Genomic DNA, 22,174 nt, shown 5'->3' on the forward strand with positions numbered 1-22,174 from the left:
ATACTTGCTCATGAGTGTTGGCATTGGGACGTGTTTGCTTTAGTACTCTCTCTCTCTCTCGTTCTCTTTGCATGCATTTATTTTGCATATGATGTATTCGCTTTTGCAATAATTTGAATGAATGAGAGAAATTATAAGTTTCCTTATAATGCACAAATTGTTTTTTCTATTGTGTTGCATAATATGAATATATATATATATATATTATTCAAATTTATTTTTATACTGCAAACATGTGAAATAAAGAAATTTAGTTCATTGCTTCATGTCGAGCTACCTTCTTTACTGTTATTTCTTTTATAGAGATTCACACAAGCATCACTTTTAGCATCGCAATCAATTTTGATTATTTGTGAAAAACAAACACAGAAATCGAGCTTGTCAGAGAATGAATAAACAATTCTCAATCGTATAATTAATTAATAATTGGCAATCAACTCGTCTACAGTAGAAACTTATATTTTATCATGTCGTCTTTGTGGATGGGAGATAGTATTAAAATGTAACTGGATCGGCGTAGGCGCACATCGTTTCAATGGCCAAATTGTAATGCCGTCCAGTGTTGTTTTTGAATTCACTCGTTACTATTCGGAAAAAACCATGCTCTCCCTGAAAGTGGATATTTATTTTTCAACGGGTGCTACAACAACGAGAAAATGTTGAAATGCTTGCCCATGGTGAACCCCACGAATTTCGACCGATCCAATACTGAATTCCACTTTCTTCGTCAACGCCCCATCCGACGACAGAAATGATGTGATTGACCTGATGATGAAATCAAAGTAAGTGTTTTATTTTTTGGTTTTTCAAAAAATTTCAACATTTACTATTGGCAAAAGCTTGTGTTCTGCATATATTCCTCCAGTATATGCTTCGAAACTGTCGGTTACAGCTATTCCGCAACTAAAAATTGAAACATTTCAAAAAAGTTCACCGCAATCAGTAATGTATGCAAATCGACCATGCTATAGCTAAATATTGTCAAATGTTCCAATTTTTGTTAAAACTTGTAACTGGGGAAATTTTTTTATTCATTTTGTCTTAATTTACAATTGTATATTGCATTGTTTTTTTCATTAAAAATTTCTGGAATTATTATCGAACAACTTACGCGATGGGACCGTTTTTGTAAATTTCAGCCATCATTTCTACTCTTCCCGACAAAGGTCCATAATCTCCGACTTTGTACAAGGTGTAATTTGTTACTGGATAGCATTGGCCGAACGTGACGCAGTTGCCGCATTCGTTGAATTTATCGCAAACTGAAATTCAAAATATAACAATAATAATAATAATATGGGAATTTTTTTGACTTTTCTCAAGTTTTGAAGGGTAATTTTGTTTGTACAAACGTTAATTATGATGAAGATGATCGATTTGAAACGAAAAAATACCTCCATCTTTAGCTTGATAGTTGTTGCAACTTTCATCGACTATTCCGTGCTTGTGCGCAAATGCGTAAACAGGAAGATGGTTACCTCCGTGACAACTGCCGGCATTGCCGCAGTCTATGACATGTTGAACCGACAGGTAAGCCATAGGCCATTGACCTTTTCGACGGATGTTGATCCGATCCGCTAAAGCAGATGTAGCTCCCATTGCCCAGCACGAACCGCAGTCTGCAAGATCGTATATAATAAATAAATAGTTCGACTCCATTGTTGTTAGTGATACATATAATAGTACTTCTTAGTGACAGTTTAAAAAAGTGAACGGTAAAAGAGTAGTGTTTTTTTTAATCAACTGATTTTGTATTGGATTGTAAAATGTCGATTGTTTCATTGCAAATGGATGAATGAAATTTATGAACAACTCACATTGTGGTATGTGTTGATTTCGAGTAGGACTGCAAAAATTGATCCCATTGTAGTTGCACCAATTCAATTCTTTGGGCAAATTTTCTACAACGCCAGGATATTCGTGTGGTCGAAGGCGGGTTCTGAAAATTGTTCAATTAGCGATTCAACGAACGGTTTTATGAAAATTAGAAAAAACAATAACACTCGGCACACTACTTGACCATGTTGGGTTCATTTGAAAATATCGGCCTGTAGCATGAACGATGACCATGACGGACGTTGTTTTTTGTAAAAGCATTTTTCACTTCGACCTTAGTTGGAGCGGTGTAATGGAAAAATAAGTTGAAAAACAGTAACAGTAGAGTTGAGCTTGTTCGCATAGTTGCGTTCAAATTTTCTCTTTTCCAATTCAATTCAGTGAGTTCGTTTCAAGAGAAAATAGCACAAGAAAATGCTGATCACTTTTGCATAGGAGGAAGATGAAGCAGTTCGACAGCTGCCAGTTTGCGATTAATAATTCGTTTTATTTGTCAGTTGACGAGACGAACAGCAGCAACAACTGCAAAATATCACGAAAAAATATTCAGAAATCAGAAATGTCGGATGAATGGTTTTTGATCTTTGAAAACAAATTGTGAACAACTGCTTTCTTTTTTTTTCTTATACACACATTTTTCACTTTTTCTGCCGGGAAATTATTCATCATTTATTCCTTTGAACGCTAGTTTATTTGCTTGTATACTGAAATGCAAAAAAAAGAGTATCCCAGCTGGTGTTAGCTAGCTTTGCGGAAAATTGAAGTTTTCTTCATTGTGAGTGATTTTTCAAAATTACTTTTCCCCCTTTTGACATTAAAAGCAAACAAAAATTCCAATGCAACAACTTTTTCACATTATTCACAAATTGAAACTTTTGAAATTTCCTTTTCATTTCCCAATCTCAGACGAGCAATACTACTTGCTACAACTGTATATATATATATATATATTCGATTTCAAACTCTACTTGTTAATTTTCACAGTTTCAAACAGATATTTGTTTTTTCAAATTTCAAGTTATTTTTTACTTTTGAGAATTTGAGAAATATTAGATCTCCCTAAATATTACCCATTTCAAAATATGGAAATAAACAATATGCGTAGAACAAATAGTTAAGTTATTATTATTATTTATTGACATCATCATATTATTATACTTGTTCACATGACATGTTGTTCATTTGATAAGTGAAAAATCATAATTGAAATGAAAATATGAATGAAAAAGATAAACAAAAAATAATATTTTTGAACATTTTGTGAAAGTATAAATAAATAGGTTGGTTAATTTCATTTTTAAAATAAATTTTAAAAAAAATGATGAAAAACGGAGGGTCATTCTTCCTCCAACATAATCTTCAAGCGCTTTCTGTATGGTAACTTTTCAGAAGTTGCCCAAACCATCTGAAATGGAAAATTAAAAATTAATTAGCTGACTCTAAAGTTAATTTTATTTTGTTTCAATTTTTACCGTAGGATTTGTCTGACTATTGTCAATTTTCAACACCATTATTAGCAGTTTCGCAGATTCTTCATTTTCCACTGGATTGCGAGTCAGTGTTATTTTGCAACTTTGCTCCGGTTCAAGAATTCCAATTTTTGGCGAAATCGATATTTTGAAACTACTGCATCTGATCTAAATGAAATAATAAAAAAATTATCATACTGAAATATTTAAATATTATAAATTAGTATAATTGAGTTGTCGGGGAAAAAAAATCCAGCCCTGCCTTTTGCAATATTTCAAATTTGTAAAATATATTATACAGTATTACTTACTTTATAAGCAATGCGGTCTTTACAAATGTTTTTGATAGTCAACTCTGCTTGGACAGTCTGCGAACGCTCCCCAAAGATGATTATCTCCTTGTCTGGAATTGTTTCGATTACTTCTTCGTCCATGTTCATGTTTTTTCAAAGGCGTTGTACTTGCACAACTGTTTGCTGTGGAATAAAGTGAATTGTCATAAAATTAGTACAAACGAATGCACATTAAACAAAAGTTTACTTTAAAATGAAATTCTTTTGTCATATATTTTAAATTTTTAAAATCTGGTGAAAGTTTTAATGTACTGTTTTAACCAATCAGTTGAACTTGTAACAATATATAATGAATGAATCGTCATAAATTTGGATTTATTAATTTTAAAAATTCATTTTACTTTATGACATTTATACATATATATATATATTTATTTGTTTGTTTATTTATTTATTTATTTATGAACGCTTTATGAACATCATCTATAACTTTGTTATTTGGAGAAAAGTAAATCATAAATAATAATTATTTATTTATGACGCCTTTGAAATGTTAAGGAAAACATGTGAAAAAAATCAAAGTTATGAATTATTCCACTTAATGTTTTGTAATTTGTAATTGCAGAAATTTTTTTCTATTTCAAGCTTTTCTAATGAGGCTTTCTTTTTTAATACGATCATCACTGATGTGAACAATTTCACCTTTCTACACAGTTATCCTGATGAAAATGGTTTCAATTGTTATTTTATGAGTTATAATTTATGGAATTGAAAGTTAGAATAATGTTTATTTATTTTATATTTTCATTGTACAACAAACAATGCAAAACTGTGACTTGATCGAACAAACTGCTTCAGCAAGTACTTTTTTTCAGTTTGCTTCAGGTATGCAAAATGCAAACTGTTAAAAAAAAGCAATTTCCAGTTTTAATTCATCTGATTCAACCAGTTCCAAACCGATAAAGCTTTTATTGTATTTGAAAGATTTACATTTATTTAATAAACGCAAATAGTAGCGATGAAAGTAAGCCATTAGGGTTGATAACTGGAAAATTTGCAATAGAGTTGCAGTGTGCATTCTATATATTATTATAATTATGATATAATATAACAATGCTCTTTTGGAATGGAGACATTTTGTGATAAGTGATGAATTCACTGAGGATACTTGTTTATGCAGTCATTGATGGATGGCATCAGGTAAAAGTGGTTGCTTTAAACTGAATACCCATTTATTAGCAGCATTTTCAACAAATGGGACAATTTTCGGTTGCTTTCACTGATGACGACGACGACGACGACGACGATAATGATGATATGTTGCATTTGTTATTTCCATTTTAACAAGTTTTGAATTGTACGATAAAAAAATTAATGTCACAAAAGATTTGGACAAGTAATGCATTGGAACATAATAAAATGCTTTAATTATTGTTTGCTTTTTAGAGATGCAGTTCCTCTGTATCACGTGAATTGTAATAAATTGAAACCAAAATTGACTAATCAGCTTTTGTAAATTTGTCTATTGCTGACGGTTTGATTTTCAATTGAAACGCTATCTGTTGTTTGCAATATTGAATGGAATGTTCATTCTTATTGGAGAAAGAGCGAGAGTGTGTGTGTGTGTGTGTGTCTATGTATATATGTGAGAAGATGATTTATTGAGTCTGATAGTTAGTGTTCATTTTTCACTGACGTACACTTCGGTGGTTTAGTTTATTTGTGCACTGATTATAACAATCCTGCTGAACAAATACCGACTGAGCGATAGCCGACTGATTATCAGCTTTAATGATGAATCCTTCCTGGAGTTACTGGGAAAATGGAGGTAAAGAAAGTTTCTTTCAAACTGCCTAATAAAAATATCTTCAATGCTCTGCGATTGATTATAATTTGCAATTACTGGTGCACGGATGCTTATTGCATTAGAAATTACTGTGATTACCTGGCCAGATAGTTATGCTATTTTTCATTTCAGGGATAAATTTTTATGAATGTTATAATTTTATTTCAGTGTCACAAAATGATGTAACAATTTGCAGATGTAATCATTTTTTTCAACTGAACTGTGAAAGTTTTTTCAAAAATTTCGCTCAGCATTCATTGTTTGCAATGACTTGCAATCGTCCGAGTTGTTTTCTTCTTCTCACATATCAGTGCTGTAGGTAGGAATGGGGGAATTTGTTTGTGAAATTTTAAGCAGCGAGAGAGTTTAGCAGACGGCTTTCATTTGGCACAAAGCTTGCAATTTTTCAGCTTTCGTCAAGTCTGAAGCAAATGCTACTCCAACACACTGCACTGAAAATTAATAATTCTGCTGCAATTAGCACTGGAAATAGGGATGGATCATATAGTATTATAAATCAATTTTTAAAAATTGTCCCATTTAATTTCATCAAAAAATTTTTGCCAACCAGACATGTCAATTTTGCAACAGAAAATGCACGTCATTTGGTTGGATATGAACAGCTTTTCATGTTCAAGTGAATTAATTAGCTAAAATTTTTCGGCTGATTTTTTACTTTAAACCAATATAAATTTGTTGAAAAAACAAAACACGTATTTATTATTGAGAGTTTACAAATTAAACTCTGAAACAGTCACTTCATCACATTTTTTCTGGTCTTTTAAGCTTGTCTGTCTATTAAGCTGACATTATTTCTGATACATAATGTAAAGAAAAAATAAATGTTGCAAACAAAATAATTAAACATTCCTCGGTCATGAAGGGAAATCAAGTACTACTAATTACAGTTTACCTTGCTCTAATGCTAATCCTGTTTATGATAAATTTAGTGTTATTGCCTCTGATCTGAATGCCTTATTTTTATTGTATATGTATTATATATATATATATATATATGTATTAGAAAAGTTATTTGAAAAATTACTTTTCTTCAAAAAATTAGTTAGACGTGATGAAAATTTATTTCACTAATCATCATATCAAAATGGTCTTTGATGAGAAGGTTGTTTTTGTCCACAGGTCCAAAATTTTGGTCAAAAAGTTATCCACTGGCCAATGGCAGTGCACAATCTCCAGTTGATATCACCAACTGCATAAGTGATGATTCTCTTCCAGAAAGTGGACCCATAATTCATTACCAAATGAATGATCTGACATCGATTTTCAATACTGGAACGACGTGGCAGTTGAAATGTGCAACTGACAGTAAATCAAGTATGCCTTAGCAAGTTGGTAAAAAATATTGTGTGGAAGTTGATTTGTTTTTCTCAATTGAAGACATTGTGAGCGAGCAACTGTCAGCACCGTATAAGTTGAAACAAATCCATGCCCACTGGGGAACAAATGCCACCGACGGTTCAGAGCATACAATTAATGGAAAACGTTACGCAGCAGAAGTAAAAAAATTTTGAAGAATTCTTTATTTTTTTTCCTGTTAACGTTTTTCTGTATTTTCTTGTAATTTCAGATTCATCTTGTTCATTGGAACACAAATTACAGTACTATTGAGGAGGCGGTCAACTATCGAGATGGAGTCAATGTTTTAGCTGTGCTTGTAGAGGTTTGCATTAAAAAAAAAGCAATGAAACACTTATCCCAGTGAGGTTAGTGAGCATAGTTTGATTTCATTTTGTCAAGGAATCTTCAACTGAAAATGTTCCACTTCAACCTCTGATCAAATTTATGCGGAAAATTCCTGAAAAAAATGATACGTATACAATCGAAGAGCCTTTCGACGCGACTGCGCTGCTTCCAAGTGAAAATCCCGAACACTTGAAGTTATTTCAAATTCAAGTTTTGAATTGCTTTTTTCCCTTTTTTTATATTAAGATGTTCGAAATTATTTCACCTACGAAGGTTCCCTTACCACCCCGCCGTGTAATGAATGCGTAATTTGGACAATCTTTCAGACACCGATTGCAATGTCCTCTTCCCAAGTACCGTACACGGAAGCGTCGTATGTTATGCAAATTTTTCTCAATGCATGCATGCATTTTTCAGCTCGATGCTTTCCGCTCGTTGAAGACATGCTGTGAGACATTGAACGGCAAAAGAAATATCCTCTGCAACGTTCGTCCAGTGCAGCCGTTGAACGGCCGTTTGGTACGCTGCAACAGAAAGTGCAGCAAGTGAAAAACATGGCGCACATCGAAATTTATTTTCCCTTATCCGGCACAAGCATCCGTGAAATTATGCATAAGTTTGAACAAAGTAAATTACTTATCACACGAATTAGCATGATTTCATTGTTTTTATATTTTTATCAATAAAGGTGCGTTTTCTGTTGTTTGGTAGACTGTACTACTTTCATGGGTTTTTTTGGAAGTATTATGTTAATTTTATCATTTTCAGACTATCACGTGTCATCAGTGGGCTATTTTTACACGGAAAGATGAATTTCATTTTGTACATTTTATCACATTTTTAATTTTGCACTCTGACTCGGCATGTTGATTCATTCAAAAAATGCTTTTCATACTTCGATGTTTAATTTTACGAAGAAAAAAATAGTAAAAGTTGGTTGGCTTTGTACAAAATTGCTCATGCATTGCTAACGCATCAAATACTTTTTTTGTGAATAAATTTAACAATTTTGGAGAACTTTTATGAATTTCTTTTTTTGAAAATAATTTCACACAATGTATGGAATTTTATTACTGATGATTAAGCATTTGGTTTTTGATTTTTTTTTGTTTTCTTTTTTCATATGAATAGATTGAATAAGTTTTTGATCATACTGTGAAATGGCAATAATTTTCCCCTGTTTTACCTGCGATGCTGTATTTTTTGTACTGGTTTGTAATTATTGCCAGTGTTTCTTGGTGAACTATTTATGTTGCTATCTGTTTTGACAGTTTTCAGGTGAAGGTGAAATCGCGGAACTGAACGGTGGGTGACAAGCCTTTTACTTCTGTTGAAAAACTGTTTGTTGCTGGTAAGACGATGAAAATTATTCAGATTTTTTACACCGCGCTATTTGCATTTCATCAGCAATAACAATGCAACGATTCAATTTTTAAATGCTCACATTATCAACATAATAATATTTATCATACAAGTGACCCATAGTGAAATGGATTTCTATTTTTGCACATTTTCAGTATTGATCAATTATTATTTGTATTCAATTTGAATAATTTGGACTAATTTACGTAACAATAATGATAATCATATTTTTTGCATATATATTTAAATAATCCAACGGACGAACACTGCCTTTGTAAAATATTATTGCAATTTGCTTGTTTGCAACAGTTTTTTATTAGCATTGATTATTTGAACTTTCAAAAGAAGAAAGAAATACCAAAAATTAAGGATTAAAAATAAATTCTGCACGAAATATTTTACGGTTTTTATAAAATACTTTTCCATTTTACATTCAGATACACACATGCACGCACTTGCTGAATATTATGTTGAAAATTATTGCAATATTATTTAAAACTTGAAATATTCCTTGATGGTGTGTGTGTGTGTGTATAAGCAGAATATAGGTAAGAAAATACACATGCTAATTAAAGTTGAAAAAGGCACGCCAATTTTCCATTCTGCATTCAATAGTATCAAGAATGATTTATTTTAATTTGCATGAGATCTGTCACCTTATCAGTAGACATTGTTTTTTATTTGATACTTGGTTTAAATTTTGCCAACAAATTTAGCTTTATTGGTTGACAGTGGAAAGAAATTACTGAGAAAATTGTTACCAGCTTTTCTAGTTGGTATCAGTGAATTCTGGATTTGAAACTGATGGAATGCTATTTGGAGAACTGGAAGAATCTGGAGTGTCTAGTTTTATTCACTTTTATTCTTCTGATCAAGTATTACAACTGAGCAATAATTTACCGTGGAATGTACAGCGATTTTCTTTCTCCTATTAATTAATTCACTGCAACTAACAACTAATTGATAAATTGTTTCATCTGTTTACAAAAGTTAGTCTGTCTGAAAGAATATTTAAAAAATTTTCTACATTCATTAATTTTCAATAATTATTCAAAAGTTGATCAGTTGATTTTATCAGTTTTTCTTTCTTTCTTTTCTTTATTATTGCCATGGTTAATATTTTCCATTGTAAATTATTGTGCCAGTTGAAATTTACCGCTAATATTTGAAATGAAGTTTTAATTTGTCGAAAAAAAAACGTTTGATAGTATGAGTTTTTGATTCTAGTGATGAAAATTTTCAATTTTAAATTTAACAATAAAAACAACAAAAGCACCAGTACAGTGTAGTAAGGTTGTACATTGTAAATTGTCAAGCTTTTCGTTGAATGGAAAATAATGATAATTTGTTGTCCAATCAGGTAAGTAACAGTCTTGAAAAGAGGTAATTCATGTACAACTTTGTCTGCAGTTGTGATTAATAATTGCGATTGGTCGTTTGAAAAATGAGACACACCTACACGCTCAGGGCGATGGTTTCGTGTGTACAATGTTCTGCTATTCATTTGTGTTTGTCAGTTTTCGCTGCGAAACGCTCATTACAACATACTGAAGCGGCGGCAATTTGTCAAATATTTGCATACTCTAAAACTCTACTATATTGTGCGGTAATTGGATGTTTTTCAGAAATCAGCATAAGCATACAACGGAGCAAGTGATCCAATAGCTGCCTAATTGGATAACCGAGAGCTCGAAGAACAATGCCAATTTACAGTACTATAGGAGATGTAAAAATTGAAGAGCTGACGTTGCACGAATATGTTCTCAACGCTGTTGTCCATTATGATGAACAAACCCTACTGTGCGTAAGTAGAAATTTTAATACATCTATATCTGTTCTATTGTATTGTATTGTATTGTATTGTACTGATTGAAGTTTATTTCGTCATTTCCTATCAATGAATTCAGTCACTTTCAGCAGACAAATTTGGCAACATTTCAACAGACCAAAGGAAAAATGTATTTCAATAACTTTTAAATTCATCTCAGCATTTTACTTTATGTTAAGAAATCTTCAGTTCAAACTTGAAGATCCCTTTTGTAAGTGGACTGTACACAAAGCTAACTTTCTAAGAAGAAATTCTTGTATAATAATATGTTTTTTGTTATTGAATTTTATTTTATTTCATTCTATTAAAAAATGAATGAATAAATTATATGAGTTTTATGAGATTTGAGCGAGATGTTTTGTGAGCGTGAAAATAATTCAAACGAAGATAAAATTTTGAGGTGCAGATTGAAGCAAGGCAAATGAAATTTGCCCTTTAATAATTTGTCTTTCTCTAGATTCGATCATCACGAATGAAAAGCATACACGTACTTTCACTTTTGAATAGAGCGTTTGTTATAAAACTGAACGCATATAATATAGCGTTCATTATCTGTGCTCATTATATTTCAAATATTATTTATTGTTTTTTTTTGAAAATTTTGTTTGCAAAGCGATAATATTTCAAAGCTTAGAATGAATTGTTGTTTCAACACAAAAATATTACTGAATGCATCTGTTGATTTTATTGGCCATAGGCATGTCACTGATCTTATCTGACGAATTTTCGAAGTACATACCGTTGCTGAAGAAAGAATCAGCTTGAAATGAAATTCCAGATGAAAGTGCAATCTGTGAACTTTTAGATTGACAGTGAAACGGGAAAATCGTACACTTGCCGAGATGTGATTTTAATTATCCAAGCAATTGCAATGTGGCTTGATGGAAAAGTGAAAAAAGGTGACGTGGTTGTGATCTGCTCATCCAACACACCATATTTCATGTTCACTTTGCTGGCGGTCTTGTTGCACGGTGCTGTGGTCTCAGCGGTCAGTGCAACTCTCACATCTCGTATGTGATTGATTCACAATGTTGATCAGTATCTTTTTTTTGAATTTTTTTCAAAATTGTTCTAATAATATGTTTTTCATTCTTGTGTGAATGGACCATTTGCCATGGGTTTTAAATCGAATCACTTTCTGTGTGAAATGTTTAATTTTTAGGTGAAATGAGCTACCAATTCAAAGAATGTCAGTGCAAATTTGTTGTCACGGAAAGTGAAAATAAAAATAACGTCTTGAAAGCGTGCGAACATCTTCCTGATCAAATTCAAGTAATAAATGATTGGATCAATTAATTTGTGCACAGTAGAGAAAATTTTTTAAGCACATATTCGACATGGATGATTTTTCAAATCTGCTCTTGAATGAGGACGGCCGAAGTGCAGAGACGGTGGTTCGAGAACTGTTGGTGAATTTTCGCTTCGTCACCGCCAACGATTTGGCTATGATGATGTTCTCCAGCGGAACTACCGGATACCCGAAAGCAGTGATGCTCACCCACTGCAACGTTTCTTCTGTTGTTCAGATACTGAAATGGTAATGGAAATTTCAAATCAACTTTAACAGCATATTTTTTCTTTACAATTACAAAACTAACGTTACTAGACTAATATTCTCATCAATATTGCTTTCAATTATTATAAATAACTCTTTTATTTCAAATTAGAGACTGAATTTGGATTCCTTTTCCAACTTTATTTTAGATTGAATATAATTTTTTAAATATTATGAACAAGAAAAAACCCTGTTCAAATGATAAAGTGCTTTTCTTCTATGCATTCTTCTTTTAAGTGATGCTTTTCAACTGATTCCTGAGCAAAACAAAGTGATTTTGGGCTACTTGCCATTCTATCACATCTATGGCAATGTTCTATTTCTACTTGGCATTGTTAGCGGTTGCAAAATTGTGACTATGGAACATTTCAAATTTGAAATCTTTCTGCAGCTCATTGAAAAATTCAAAGTAATCCGGAAATTCCATGCGCATTTGCTCGGCATTTTATTTTATGTTGTTGCAGATTGAAAATTTGTTTGTGGTCCCTCCCGTTCTTGTAATGCTTTTGAAACATTCGAATGTCGACAAGCATGATATCAGTTCTGTAAAGAAGATAATTGTTGGCGCTGCACCAATTGGAAAAGACCTGTTCGATGAAGTAACGAAAAAATTTACTCACATAAAATCTATTGTGCAAGGTAAATGGCAAAGCTATATTTTATGTAGAGATCCGTAAAGGCATTTCACTAGGATATGGCATGACTGAAGTCAGTGGAGTTTCTCATATTACAGAGCCTTTTTCTGTGAAAGTTCGAAAAGGTAGCTGCGGTCGTTTACTACCAAACTACGAATGTAAAGTAAGCTTTTCCACATACCTTATTGTTTAACGATTATTTCTACCTTCAATGCGAACTGTTCAATTCAGTTGCTATAACATTGATATGCATAAAAATGAATAAATAATTTTTTTTGCTATCTACTGCAATTATTGAAGGTAATAGACATAGAAAGTGGTGAGGAACTGCCTGCGGGAAAAAGTGGAGAAATTTGCTTGCGCAGTCCTACATGCACGATTGGCTATTTTGGGAATTCGGCAGCTACACAACAGTTGATCGACAAAAATGGCTGGATCCATACTGGTATGTATGTACATCATTAATTACTTAGTAGAAATTATTTAATCAAAGACTTTTTTATTGGTTAGGCGACATCGGCTATTACGATGAAGATGGTGATTTTTTCATTCAGGATCGTATTAAGGAGATGATTAAAGTTAAAGGCTTTCAGGTGGTGTAATTTATAAGCACAACTGAGCAGAAAATCAGATTCTTGTTTAGCTTTGTCCTGCTGAACTGGAAGAATTGCTGCTATCCTTTCCCGACATAACCGATGCAGCTGTTGTCGGAATTCCTGATACATACTGTGGTGAAGTTCCATTTGCATTTGTTGTAAAAAAGCCAAATTCAGCTATAACTGCGTTGGAAATAGCAAAAAATATAGAAAGTATGAAGTGTTTGAAAAATGACAATGTAAAACTTTTATTTTCAGAACAAGTGGCCAGCTATAAGCATCTGGCTGAAAAGCATATTGCATTTGTCGAATCCATACCTAAAGCTTCCACCGGCAAAATTCTTAGACGAAAACTGCGAGAGCTCATTCAGTTCCAACCAAAAATTTAGGCCTCAACATGAAAAATAACCAAACTCTACTAATTGAACGTTTTCTATTCTGCATTTCGTTTCATGCATAAAAATTAGCCTCATATAGTAATGCAAATTTCTAAGTGATTTCTATAGACAACTATCAGAGCACGATTCCGGCAAATAGAGGTGGTGGAAAAATGTTGTAAATTTCAATTTTATTTATTTGAAAAACTGAGACAAAATAACTGAAAAACCACTTTAAAAAACCATCTGTCATGTCTCGGGTGTGTGTGTGTGTACTGATAGTGCTTGTATCTGTTTGTGAATAAACGATAAAGACCAGAGATATGCCTCGCTTGGGTGACCGACAAAGATTATTGTGACACTGGATGTTACAACAAGTACACCATGAAACTACTCGGCATAAAAGCCGACAAAGTAAGAAATTGAAATAAGAAACTACAAACAACCAAGCATTGAAAAATTTTCAAAAAACAACGTATACTACGCCAGAACAAACACACTTCAAATGATCGTATCTGTTTGTTACTGATCTGAAAGTGATCATATGAAATTTAGAATTGTAAATTCACTTAAGTGAAGTGTTGTAATTTCCTTTTACTTTTACAGACATTTCTGAAATATCAATTAATTAATTATCAAATTAATTAACAAACTTAGGTTACTAAATTTGACTGAGAGTTTGTAAACAATTGTTTGTAGTCGTACAGTTAGTTCGTTGCTTGTGTAATGAAATAATATTAATTAATTTTGGTAAATGTCAATCAAACCTTTATTTGGAAAACATTTTGAAACTGATGAAAATAAATTTCTAACATAATAGCACTATATATATAATCTGAAATCATACAATGAGTCATTTGAAAAAATGACGGTTTAAAAAAACCTAACGCTGCTTGCTCAAAGCGAGCAGCGGAGTGGGAAATCAACTGACCACTGACTGCACTTAGAAACGTCATATGACAGAATGACGGAAGCAGAGCAGTGCAATGAAGAAGCGTTGGCGGTACGATGAATCAGACAGACAGAGTAAACTAATTATGCAGTGTCTCCTGGTCATGACTTCACTCACTGTTCAAATATTTTACACTGTATTCATGCATAATAATAGTAATAATAATATATAAATTGTATATTTTTTGATGTATTAGAGTTAATTTTATAATCATAATTATAATTTATCGTTTTCCTATTTTTATAACTTTATGATATGCACAATTCAATACAGTAATTTTGTTTTTACTTGCATTACACATTTCTACCGTATGGTGATAAACTTTGTCATTTTTATTCAGTTGTGTTGCTGTGAGCGGTTGTGTTGTGATGGGCAAAGAAAAGCAGTTGGAAGTGAAGTTTGATAATCCAGTAGCTGTATTTTACTCTGGAAACAGCATAACTGGAAAAGTGTGCCTTGACCTCTCTGACAGCATGAAAGTTCAGTGTACGTATATGTATATGTTGTTTATGGACATTTTGATTTTATCAAAGTTGTAATATTTGTTTCATTTTTTTGGTTTTGTTTATTTTTAATTTTGATTTACTGATAATGCTGAATTATTAGAGCTTTCCAAACGAAATTCTACTCTCCTTCTTTCTGTAGTTCGTTTTATTATTTAATGTATAAAATTTTATTTAACAATAAATGATTATATTTCAATGATTGATTGATTGATTGATTGATTAATCAATAGTTGTCTTAATTAGTGATAAACATGAATGAAACGTGAATGAGTTGAATGTGCGAAATGAATGAATGTTATCGTAACGGTCGGCATTGAATTGTCTTTGAGTTTGTTTTAGAATAAATTGTAAAAAAATCAATCTAAAAGTTCAATTTCAGTTTTGTTTTTCAAATTGATTTTATTTTACGACTGTTCTCTGTTTTTGATTATGAATCATCCATGACCTCGCTTTGCATTTTTTTATTTTTTTGTCATTTTATTGGTTTCCCGTTGTAAAATTGTCTGAATTTATGTCAGTAGACTTTCTGACTTACGAGCGATGCAGATGTGTTTTTCATTTAATTTTTGCTGTTTATGTATATTAAATTGTTTGTTGATCAGTGTGATGTTATCGTTTGTAGATTTTTTTTATTGAGTTGATGATTGAAAAATATTTTTAAGCTATAAAGGTGCAACTGTTCGGTGAAGCTGTGGTTTATGCCAGTAAAAAGCCTGGAGGTTTACGAATCGGATATAGACGATCTGCGCAACGCCAAGTGTACATCGATGAATCAAAATGTTTGTTTGGAGGTGAGCAGTGCATAATTTCATCACTTACAGGAGATTTTTATACGGAAAGAAATGTTGAAAATTTTCAATAAGAATGATTTTCAGATGCTACAAGTAGTGGTAAATATTTTGTATTGCCGAAAGGACTTCGTGAGTATCCGTTCAGTTTTGAAACATTTTCTATTTTGCCATCGTCGTTCGAAAGTTCAATGGGATATGTTCGATTTTGGTGTCGAGCCTCGCTGCAGGGGCGATGGAAGACGCTTCACTCAAACAAACTGCCATTGACTATGGTTGGTATTCTCAACTTGAATAATGTACCTGAAGCGTTTGTGAGTTTCCAATGTCCATTTGATTACTGCATATTCGGTTATTCGGCTATTAATTATTCTATGCATTAGGTAATGCAAAGTGCTAGTTTGAATGAATCGTTCGGCTTTTTACGTTCGTTGTTTTCGTGCGCTAGCGGCGGACTCATGGTCACTGTGAATTTGAACCGAGGTGCATTTGTTCCTGGTGAGAGAATTATTATCAGTGCGGAGGTGAGCAATTATTCAACCAGAAGAATTCGTTCTACCGAAGCTTATCTACAACAGGTAAACAATAACTTTCATAATTCTTTCACACACACACACACGCATATTCTCTGACTATTATAGAATTTGGGTTACGTAAACAAAGGAGTGGTAAGCTTGTACCAAGGTATCAGCAAAATTGGTCGAATTGAAAAGCCAGCAATAGAGATTGGACAGGTACAAAATTGGATTGGAGAAGAGTTGACAGTGCCAGCTTTGCCACCGACCAATTTGGCTACTTGCGATTTGATCAAAATCAGCTACTTATTAACTGTAATAATAATAATAATAATAATAATTTTTATATAAATAAATCAATTAATTAAACTTTCTTTATGGAAAAATTAAAAATCAAATTTTTGTTGCAGTTTTTGATCAACTTTGAAGGCGTGCGTTCATCGGTTCTCAACATCCCGATTATTATCGGCACTGTTCCAAGAGAACCGAATCGTGAAACTTCTGTTGAACAACCGTCAGCTCCGGACAGTGTTGTGCCATCGGCGCCGGATATTCAGCATATTTTAGGACGTAAGTTTAATTAACGAAACAGTGATCCAGTTTGTAGATCTTTTTCAACTACAGCACCACCATCTTACGAAGTATGCGTTGGCATGGATACAGCTGACTTTGGTGACGATGAGAATTCCACAGCTGAAGACGACAACATTGTCAACTATCGACCACTGTATCCGACCTATCCATCTATCATCAGTGGTGCATAAAACAACGATGGAGTTCCATTTGACGTCATTCTTTTTTCTTTTTTTTATCATTTTTACGAGATATTTTATCTTATTTCAAAATATATTCCACAAATTTAACACGTTATTCAACTTGCATGTTTTATTACTTCTCTAAATTGTCTCATTTTTCAATTATAAATATTTTCCACTGAAGCGATAAATTGTTTTAAAAAAAATAATAATAATAAAATCCACTATTATTCTTTTCATATCTTTGAATTTTCAGTCACGTTCAAAACCAGTAGTAGCCCAGTGGAATCAGTCGATCATTCAGTATTACTCATGGCATGCTTGTAAAGTGACGCGACGGCAATGGCCGCGTTCTTGATCATATCCTGACGATGCAAGGTAATCGTATTCGGAAACCATTGCCATGGATTAATTCCAAAATGGGAAATTGTCTGCTCAACAGAAACGGAAAAACCGGGCGTTTCTGGGGAAAAAGTTTTGCCTTCGGAACATTTCTGAAAAATCATAACAAGCATTTGTATTGAAATTAAACTAACCCAAGCGTATTCGTACTCGCATGTGAGAAATCAGATTGGCATGCATCGGTGTCAGTTGAGTGTAGACGTACGTTTCGTGGCTCAGTTCGCGTACGTTCAAATAAACGCAATCACAGTGAAACCATCTGAAACAAAAGATAAATATTGGGGATTTTTCTTTAAATCGCATGTTGAAATAATCAAAGTAATAATCATCTCACGTGTCTGCATGCAATTCTACCACGAAATTTTCAATTGTTATCACCGGCTGACTGTCATCAATTGTTTGCAGATTTATATCCCTGATCTGCGCCACTCTCCGACGGGCGCACTGAAAAGAAAAGAAAAAATACATGATACAAAATTGGTTAATAATTGCAAAAATATGTTCAGCAACCAGCAAGGCACTCTGAAAGCCCAACGGCGTCAACGGCAAATCGGGCAGTTGGGTCCGATTGATCGCCTCAACATCGATACTTTTCAACACGGTTTGCATAGCCGAACGTACAGCAAACAATTCCGCTTCTGCTGAAGTAATCAAATATGCCATTGTCCACGTTTTTTCTGTACCTGAAAACAATAATTTCGATTTAAATACAATCTAACAGTGGAAAAGGTACAAATTACTGCTGCTGCTGCTGTTGCTGAGATAGTCTTTCATCTGAGGATCTAGGGTCATTATTACGGTACCTACAGAATCCTTGAAAAAGAAAAAAAACAAAAGCCAAAATCCGGTAACTTTCACTTTCATTTCATACAACTGAATGCTAACCTTTGCTTTCGAGGCTACTGTATTCAAAAAATTATTGTTCGAAACGGTATCTTTCAACCAACGCCAAACTGACGGTGTGTAGTCGTAGATATTCTTTTGAATGGCCGGCAAATTTTCACACTCACTGTAATTCACATCCATAGTAATGCTGACATCCTGATCTGGCGGCCTGTCCACGGCTAGCGACATTGAAACATTTTCATCAGAAACCAACAAATTGCAACTAGGCGACAAATCCGGAACCGTCGGAACTGGCAATGGCGGATCCAAAGGAGCCTGACTTTTCGCCGACGTAGTAGGGATTTGCGAAGACAACGAAGGTGTATATTCACGCCCCATGATCGTTGCAAATGCAGGAAGTTCACTGGGGGGAGGAATATTTGAAACTGCAATTCAATCACAGTAATCGTATTTGGGAAAATATTTCAAAAGATGAAATAGTACAAGAAATAAGTCTGTGAACTTATTTTTTGTTCTTGCAAAAATAAGTTATAAATAAACTGAAAGTTGACAACACAGTTGAAAAATTCTTACAAGATAAAGTTTTCGCAGTGGTAGACGACGAAACGGCGCTTCTGGGAGGATTCGTTAAATCCGACTGATTGACATTATTGGTCTGTTCTGCCATTTTCACAAATCAAATTAATTCTGTAAATCATAAAATATTAATCATACAATTCGATGTAGTTCAACATGTTCTAACAACAAAAAATTAAAACTGCAAAAAGTCAAAGAATCTTATACATACATTCCCAAGATAATATGACAATCGTCTGCCGATAAAGTTAACAGTAATGTACTGTAACAGTAAATGATGAGTATGTTTAGCTATTTTAAAGCTAATTTAATGAAATTTACATATCGCATTTAATGATACAATAAAATATTGTGATGCTGTCAATTTATTTAGAAATAAAACATAAAGGCTTTCTTTTTTAAATAAAAATGCAAAAAATTTAAAAAAGAAATAAAAAGATAAATCATTTATGTATGATTATATAAAACACAAAGAAAATATTTTTTATACATACTCCCTTTTAAGTTAAGTCATAAAATGCGAGCAATTTTGCAAGATTTGCAATAGTTTACATTTTTTTCATTATTGCTAATATGAACTTAAATTTGATCAAACTTTTTATCAAATTATTTAATATATTCGAGTAGGTCAGGTGCATCGTCATAAAATAAATAACAAATTCAATGAAAATGAAGTGTTTCACAATTATACTTGCATATAATTTATATTACTGTAGTAAAGCAGATTCTTCATTTGTAACGACCCGCCGGTTGTATACACATTGATCACATTGATCTAAGCATACAGAGTATTTAAAATTTTCATCAGATACAGGGAAAATGTCAACGAAAGCAAAATGTATATAAAGTTTAGTTTATTGTTCAATTATTGATTTTGTTTATTCAGTAGAGAATAACGCATTGCGGAAACGAAATCTGAAGCGCAAGTTAAAAAAGAAGATGTTGCGTGAAAAATTGTCCAGCGAATTTGATGAAAACACTAAAACATTGCAAAAAGGTGAAACTTCAAAACTGGATAAGAAGATGTCGCGTGAAAAATTGTCCAGCGAATTTAATGAAAACACTAAAATACTGAAAAAAGGTGAAACTTCAAAACTGGACAGTAGTAAGTGTGTATAAATGGCTTTTCTGAATTCTAATTTTTGTGGTATTGCATTACTGTCGTTTAAAACGATCAAAAAAAGTTGGAAGTGTGCCATTTTGTGTAACTTATTTTATCATTATTTGAGATGTATAATTTATAATATTTGTATAAATAATGTTTTTTATAAAGTTAATGAATTGTTAATTTTCAATTAGTAATTTTTTGCGTAAAAGACGAGGAAAAGTTATTGAAATGATAAAATAACGTCTGAAATTTTAGTTGATCATTCTTTTGAATCAGTTGGTGGTATTATTTCGGAAAAAACTTTGAAAGCTATTTATGACATGGGCTTCGAGAACATGACCGAAATTCAGGAGAAATGCATTATGAAAATTTTAAATGATGCGTAATTTGTTTTTTGTTTTGCAGTGAAGATTTTTTTAAAAGCAGGCATTCATTTTTCAGTAACAGATCACGCGATATTGTGGCAATGGCTAAAACTGGCAGTGGAAAAACACTTGCCTATTTAATCTTAGCTATTGAGCAACTTGTACATAAAAAGTTTTCTCCAGACTTGGGTAACAAATGTTGTTTGGCATGCGCTTTTTGTTAAAATGACTTTATGTTTAGGAACAGGATGTATTGTGGTTTGTCCATCTAGAGAAATTTGCATACAAACTCATCAGGTGATGCAAGAAATGTTGAAATATTACGATTTCACTTGCGCCATTGTAATCGGCGGTTGCAGTCGTCAGAGAGAAGTGGAGAAGCTTTCTGCAGGCGCGACGTTTGTAATAGGCACGCCTGGTCGATTGCTTGACCATTTAGAAGTAAAAGTTTAATTTTCACATTGAAAATTTAAATAATGATTTTAATTTCAGAAAACAGATTTTCAATTTAAGAAGTTGAAATGTTTGATTATTGATGAGTTCGATCGAATTATTGATACAAATCTTCATCGTGAAATGATGCAAATATTGCAGCTATTGCCCAGTAATTGATGCAAAGGTTTATTTCATCCTACTGTAATGATTTGCATTTTTACAGGAAAGCGACAGACGATGATATTTGGTGCGACAAGATCGAAATTGACATCCACTTTTGTAAAGGTTGCATTGCCGAATCGTCCAATATGCATCGGGAAACGTGATAAAGTTGAAGAACCTACTGTAGAAGGATTGCAACAGGTAAATATTAGAAGTTTATTTTTAGTAATTTTTTTTTGGTCAGAAATATAATTGTTGTTTCGTGGGTTGAATTTGAAAGAAAATGTAAACGTGAAAGAAAATTTATTTACGCAGGGTTATGTAATTTGTCCAGTGGAGAAGCGTTTTCACTTCTTGTACACATTTCTGCGCAGTAAGAAGCAGAAGAAAATTATGGTCTTTTTTTCTTCTTGCGCTTCGGTGAAATTTCACACTGAACTATTGCGCGTGTTGAATTTTTCATTATTATCCATTCATGTAAGTAATTGTTATCAATGGAGTTGTTTCCTTAATTGTTTACTGAAAATCCACTAATACCATTCAGGGTAAACAACAACAACAGAAACGAACAGAAACGTATCACCAATTTCGCGAACAACAGAGTGGCCTTCTGCTCTGCACGGATGTCGCTGCCAGAGGTTTGGATTTTTCAGGGGTCGATTGGATAGTGCAATACGATCCGCCGGACGATCCAAACGAATACATTCATCGTGTCGGTCGTACAGCCAGAGGTGAAGGAACCAAAGGGAACGCGATACTAATTTTACAACCTTGCGAAAAACGCTTTCTGAAACATCTGAAGCAAGCGTCTGTTTTTGTGAGGCAGTTTAAATTTTCATGGAACAAAGTGGCCGACATTCAAGACAGAGTAGAAAATCAAAGTTGGAAAATTGGTGTAAATTTGAAATATAATCGATTGATTCGTTCTAGTTGGAAAATTTGATCAACAACGAGTTCTTTTTGTGCATATCCGCAAAAGAAGCTTTCACTGGTTACGTTCGCGCTTATGAATCTCATCATATGAAAGATGTCTTCAATGTTCGTTCACTGGACATTGGCTTGGTATCGAAATCGTTTGGATTTCGAACGCCGCTTTACATTGATCTTGGTTTGTGATGATATTTGTTGTCAACTTTTTCCATACTTTATTCACATTTACCATATTGTAGAGAAAAGTGAGAAAAATGAAGGCTTACGATCAGTTGGTCGGAAAAAACAAATTCGCAAACAAGAAAATACTTTCATACAGATTCAATCGAAAAA

At 32.9% G+C, this 22,174-nt stretch overlaps 8 protein-coding genes across 8 annotated transcripts; 5 read left to right on the forward strand and 3 right to left on the reverse strand.

The window, feature by feature from the left end:
- Window positions 1-206: 206 nt before the first annotated feature.
- On the reverse strand, window positions 207-2,244 carry Tsp_10493 (cathepsin x). The gene is made up of 7 exons (XM_003372890.1): window positions 2,016-2,244; window positions 1,818-1,939; window positions 1,395-1,619; window positions 1,112-1,262; window positions 828-903; window positions 745-765; window positions 207-609 (listed from the first exon to the last, which is right to left on the reverse strand). The coding sequence occupies exons 1-7, from the start codon at window positions 2,177-2,179 to the stop codon at window positions 496-498; spliced, it is 873 nt and encodes a 290-aa protein (XP_003372938.1). The 5' UTR covers window positions 2,180-2,244; the 3' UTR covers window positions 207-495.
- A 928-nt stretch (window positions 2,245-3,172) lies between these two features.
- Window positions 3,173-3,745, reverse strand: Tsp_10494 (conserved hypothetical protein). The gene is made up of 2 exons (XM_003372891.1): window positions 3,617-3,745; window positions 3,173-3,241 (listed from the first exon to the last, which is right to left on the reverse strand). The coding sequence occupies exons 1-2, from the start codon at window positions 3,743-3,745 to the stop codon at window positions 3,173-3,175; spliced, it is 198 nt and encodes a 65-aa protein (XP_003372939.1).
- Window positions 3,746-6,559: 2,814 nt separating this feature from the next.
- On the forward strand, window positions 6,560-7,697 carry Tsp_10495 (putative eukaryotic-type carbonic anhydrase). The gene is made up of 6 exons (XM_003372892.1): window positions 6,560-6,770; window positions 6,843-6,961; window positions 7,033-7,125; window positions 7,203-7,320; window positions 7,395-7,525; window positions 7,566-7,697. The coding sequence occupies exons 1-6, from the start codon at window positions 6,560-6,562 to the stop codon at window positions 7,695-7,697; spliced, it is 804 nt and encodes a 267-aa protein (XP_003372940.1).
- Window positions 7,698-10,209: 2,512 nt separating this feature from the next.
- On the forward strand, window positions 10,210-11,879 carry Tsp_10496 (hypothetical protein). The gene is made up of 4 exons (XM_003372893.1): window positions 10,210-10,314; window positions 11,144-11,348; window positions 11,501-11,610; window positions 11,664-11,879. The coding sequence occupies exons 1-4, from the start codon at window positions 10,210-10,212 to the stop codon at window positions 11,877-11,879; spliced, it is 636 nt and encodes a 211-aa protein (XP_003372941.1).
- A 514-nt stretch (window positions 11,880-12,393) lies between these two features.
- Window positions 12,394-13,513, forward strand: Tsp_10497 (hypothetical protein). The gene is made up of 6 exons (XM_003372894.1): window positions 12,394-12,532; window positions 12,561-12,691; window positions 12,829-12,973; window positions 13,039-13,106; window positions 13,172-13,337; window positions 13,383-13,513. The coding sequence occupies exons 1-6, from the start codon at window positions 12,394-12,396 to the stop codon at window positions 13,511-13,513; spliced, it is 780 nt and encodes a 259-aa protein (XP_003372942.1).
- Window positions 13,514-14,821: 1,308 nt separating this feature from the next.
- On the forward strand, window positions 14,822-17,026 carry Tsp_10498 (arrestin protein). Its single transcript, XM_003372895.1, has 7 exons — window positions 14,822-14,939; window positions 15,622-15,750; window positions 15,835-16,061; window positions 16,131-16,325; window positions 16,389-16,481; window positions 16,673-16,832; window positions 16,887-17,026. Exons 1-7 carry the CDS (start codon window positions 14,822-14,824, stop codon window positions 17,024-17,026), a joined length of 1,062 nt encoding a protein of 353 aa, XP_003372943.1.
- Window positions 17,027-17,313: 287 nt separating this feature from the next.
- Window positions 17,314-18,932, reverse strand: Tsp_10499 (hypothetical protein). Its single transcript, XM_003372896.1, has 7 exons — window positions 18,806-18,932; window positions 18,305-18,690; window positions 18,160-18,232; window positions 17,930-18,102; window positions 17,754-17,863; window positions 17,570-17,678; window positions 17,314-17,511 (listed from the first exon to the last, which is right to left on the reverse strand). Exons 1-7 carry the CDS (start codon window positions 18,930-18,932, stop codon window positions 17,314-17,316), a joined length of 1,176 nt encoding a protein of 391 aa, XP_003372944.1.
- Window positions 18,933-20,269: 1,337 nt separating this feature from the next.
- On the forward strand, window positions 20,270-22,027 carry Tsp_10500 (putative DEAD/DEAH box helicase). The gene is given in 8 exon segments (XM_003372897.1): window positions 20,270-20,331; window positions 20,391-20,503; window positions 20,556-20,716; window positions 20,807-20,918; window positions 20,973-21,112; window positions 21,456-21,549; window positions 21,565-21,728; window positions 21,842-22,027. 8 exon segments carry the CDS (start codon window positions 20,270-20,272, stop codon window positions 22,025-22,027), a joined length of 1,032 nt encoding a protein of 343 aa, XP_003372945.1.
- Window positions 22,028-22,174: the final 147 nt, after the last annotated feature.

Source organism: Trichinella spiralis (assembly GCF_000181795.1).
Source record: "Trichinella spiralis strain ISS 195 chromosome Unknown Scfld8, whole genome shotgun sequence".
In the NCBI taxonomy this organism is placed as follows: Eukaryota; Metazoa; Nematoda; class Enoplea; order Trichinellida; family Trichinellidae; genus Trichinella; species Trichinella spiralis.

What these genes read in the sequence shown, in the direction of transcription:
- Tsp_10499 (XM_003372896.1), bottom strand. Translation starts at nt 18,932, where the DNA reads ATGGCAGAACAGACCAATAATGTCAATCAGTCGGATTTAACGAATCCT. An exon ending in CAGCAACAGCAGCAGCAGCA is followed by an intron (nt 18,103 to 18,159) that starts GTAATTTGTACC and finishes TATTGTTTTCAG; the next exon opens with GTACAGAAAAAACGTGGACA. An exon ending in GTAGAATTGCATGCAGACAC is followed by an intron (nt 17,679 to 17,753) that starts GTGAGATGATTA and finishes CTTTTGTTTCAG; the next exon opens with ATGGTTTCACTGTGATTGCG.
- Tsp_10497 (XM_003372894.1), top strand. Translation starts at nt 12,394, where the DNA reads ATGCTTTTGAAACATTCGAATGTCGACAAGCATGATATCAGTTCTGTA. An exon ending in AAATGGCTGGATCCATACTG is followed by an intron (nt 12,974 to 13,038) that starts GTATGTATGTAC and finishes TTTATTGGTTAG; the next exon opens with GCGACATCGGCTATTACGAT. An exon ending in GTATTAAGGAGATGATTAAA is followed by an intron (nt 13,107 to 13,171) that starts GTTAAAGGCTTT and finishes ATTCTTGTTTAG; the next exon opens with CTTTGTCCTGCTGAACTGGA.
- Tsp_10495 (XM_003372892.1), top strand. Translation starts at nt 6,560, where the DNA reads ATGAGAAGGTTGTTTTTGTCCACAGGTCCAAAATTTTGGTCAAAAAGT. An exon ending in GTTGAAATGTGCAACTGACA is followed by an intron (nt 6,771 to 6,842) that starts GTAAATCAAGTA and finishes TCTCAATTGAAG; the next exon opens with ACATTGTGAGCGAGCAACTG. An exon ending in GAAAACGTTACGCAGCAGAA is followed by an intron (nt 6,962 to 7,032) that starts GTAAAAAAATTT and finishes TTGTAATTTCAG; the next exon opens with ATTCATCTTGTTCATTGGAA.
- Tsp_10493 (XM_003372890.1), bottom strand. Translation starts at nt 2,179, where the DNA reads ATGCGAACAAGCTCAACTCTACTGTTACTGTTTTTCAACTTATTTTTC. An exon ending in CTATCAAGCTAAAGATGGAG is followed by an intron (nt 1,263 to 1,394) that starts GTATTTTTTCGT and finishes TTTGAATTTCAG; the next exon opens with TTTGCGATAAATTCAACGAA. An exon ending in TCAATCACATCATTTCTGTC is followed by an intron (nt 610 to 744) that starts GTCGGATGGGGC and finishes ATCCACTTTCAG; the next exon opens with GGAGAGCATGGTTTTTTCCG.
- Tsp_10496 (XM_003372893.1), top strand. Translation starts at nt 10,210, where the DNA reads ATGCCAATTTACAGTACTATAGGAGATGTAAAAATTGAAGAGCTGACG. An exon ending in ATGAACAAACCCTACTGTGC is followed by an intron (nt 10,315 to 11,143) that starts GTAAGTAGAAAT and finishes GTGAACTTTTAG; the next exon opens with ATTGACAGTGAAACGGGAAA. An exon ending in ATCTTCCTGATCAAATTCAA is followed by an intron (nt 11,611 to 11,663) that starts GTAATAAATGAT and finishes AAATTTTTTAAG; the next exon opens with CACATATTCGACATGGATGA.
- Tsp_10500 (XM_003372897.1), top strand. Translation starts at nt 20,270, where the DNA reads ATGGGCTTCGAGAACATGACCGAAATTCAGGAGAAATGCATTATGAAA. An exon ending in AAAGTTTTCTCCAGACTTGG is followed by an intron (nt 20,504 to 20,555) that starts GTAACAAATGTT and finishes CTTTATGTTTAG; the next exon opens with GAACAGGATGTATTGTGGTT. An exon ending in TGAAGCAAGCGTCTGTTTTT is followed by an intron (nt 21,729 to 21,841) that starts GTGAGGCAGTTT and finishes GATTCGTTCTAG; the next exon opens with TTGGAAAATTTGATCAACAA.
- Tsp_10494 (XM_003372891.1), bottom strand. Translation starts at nt 3,745, where the DNA reads ATGAACATGGACGAAGAAGTAATCGAAACAATTCCAGACAAGGAGATA. An exon ending in AAGACCGCATTGCTTATAAA is followed by an intron (nt 3,242 to 3,616) that starts GTAAGTAATACT and finishes TTTCCATTTCAG; the next exon opens with ATGGTTTGGGCAACTTCTGA.
- Tsp_10498 (XM_003372895.1), top strand. Translation starts at nt 14,822, where the DNA reads ATGGGCAAAGAAAAGCAGTTGGAAGTGAAGTTTGATAATCCAGTAGCT. An exon ending in TGACAGCATGAAAGTTCAGT is followed by an intron (nt 14,940 to 15,621) that starts GTACGTATATGT and finishes AATATTTTTAAG; the next exon opens with CTATAAAGGTGCAACTGTTC. An exon ending in TATTCAGCATATTTTAGGAC is followed by an intron (nt 16,833 to 16,886) that starts GTAAGTTTAATT and finishes TTTCAACTACAG; the next exon opens with CACCACCATCTTACGAAGTA.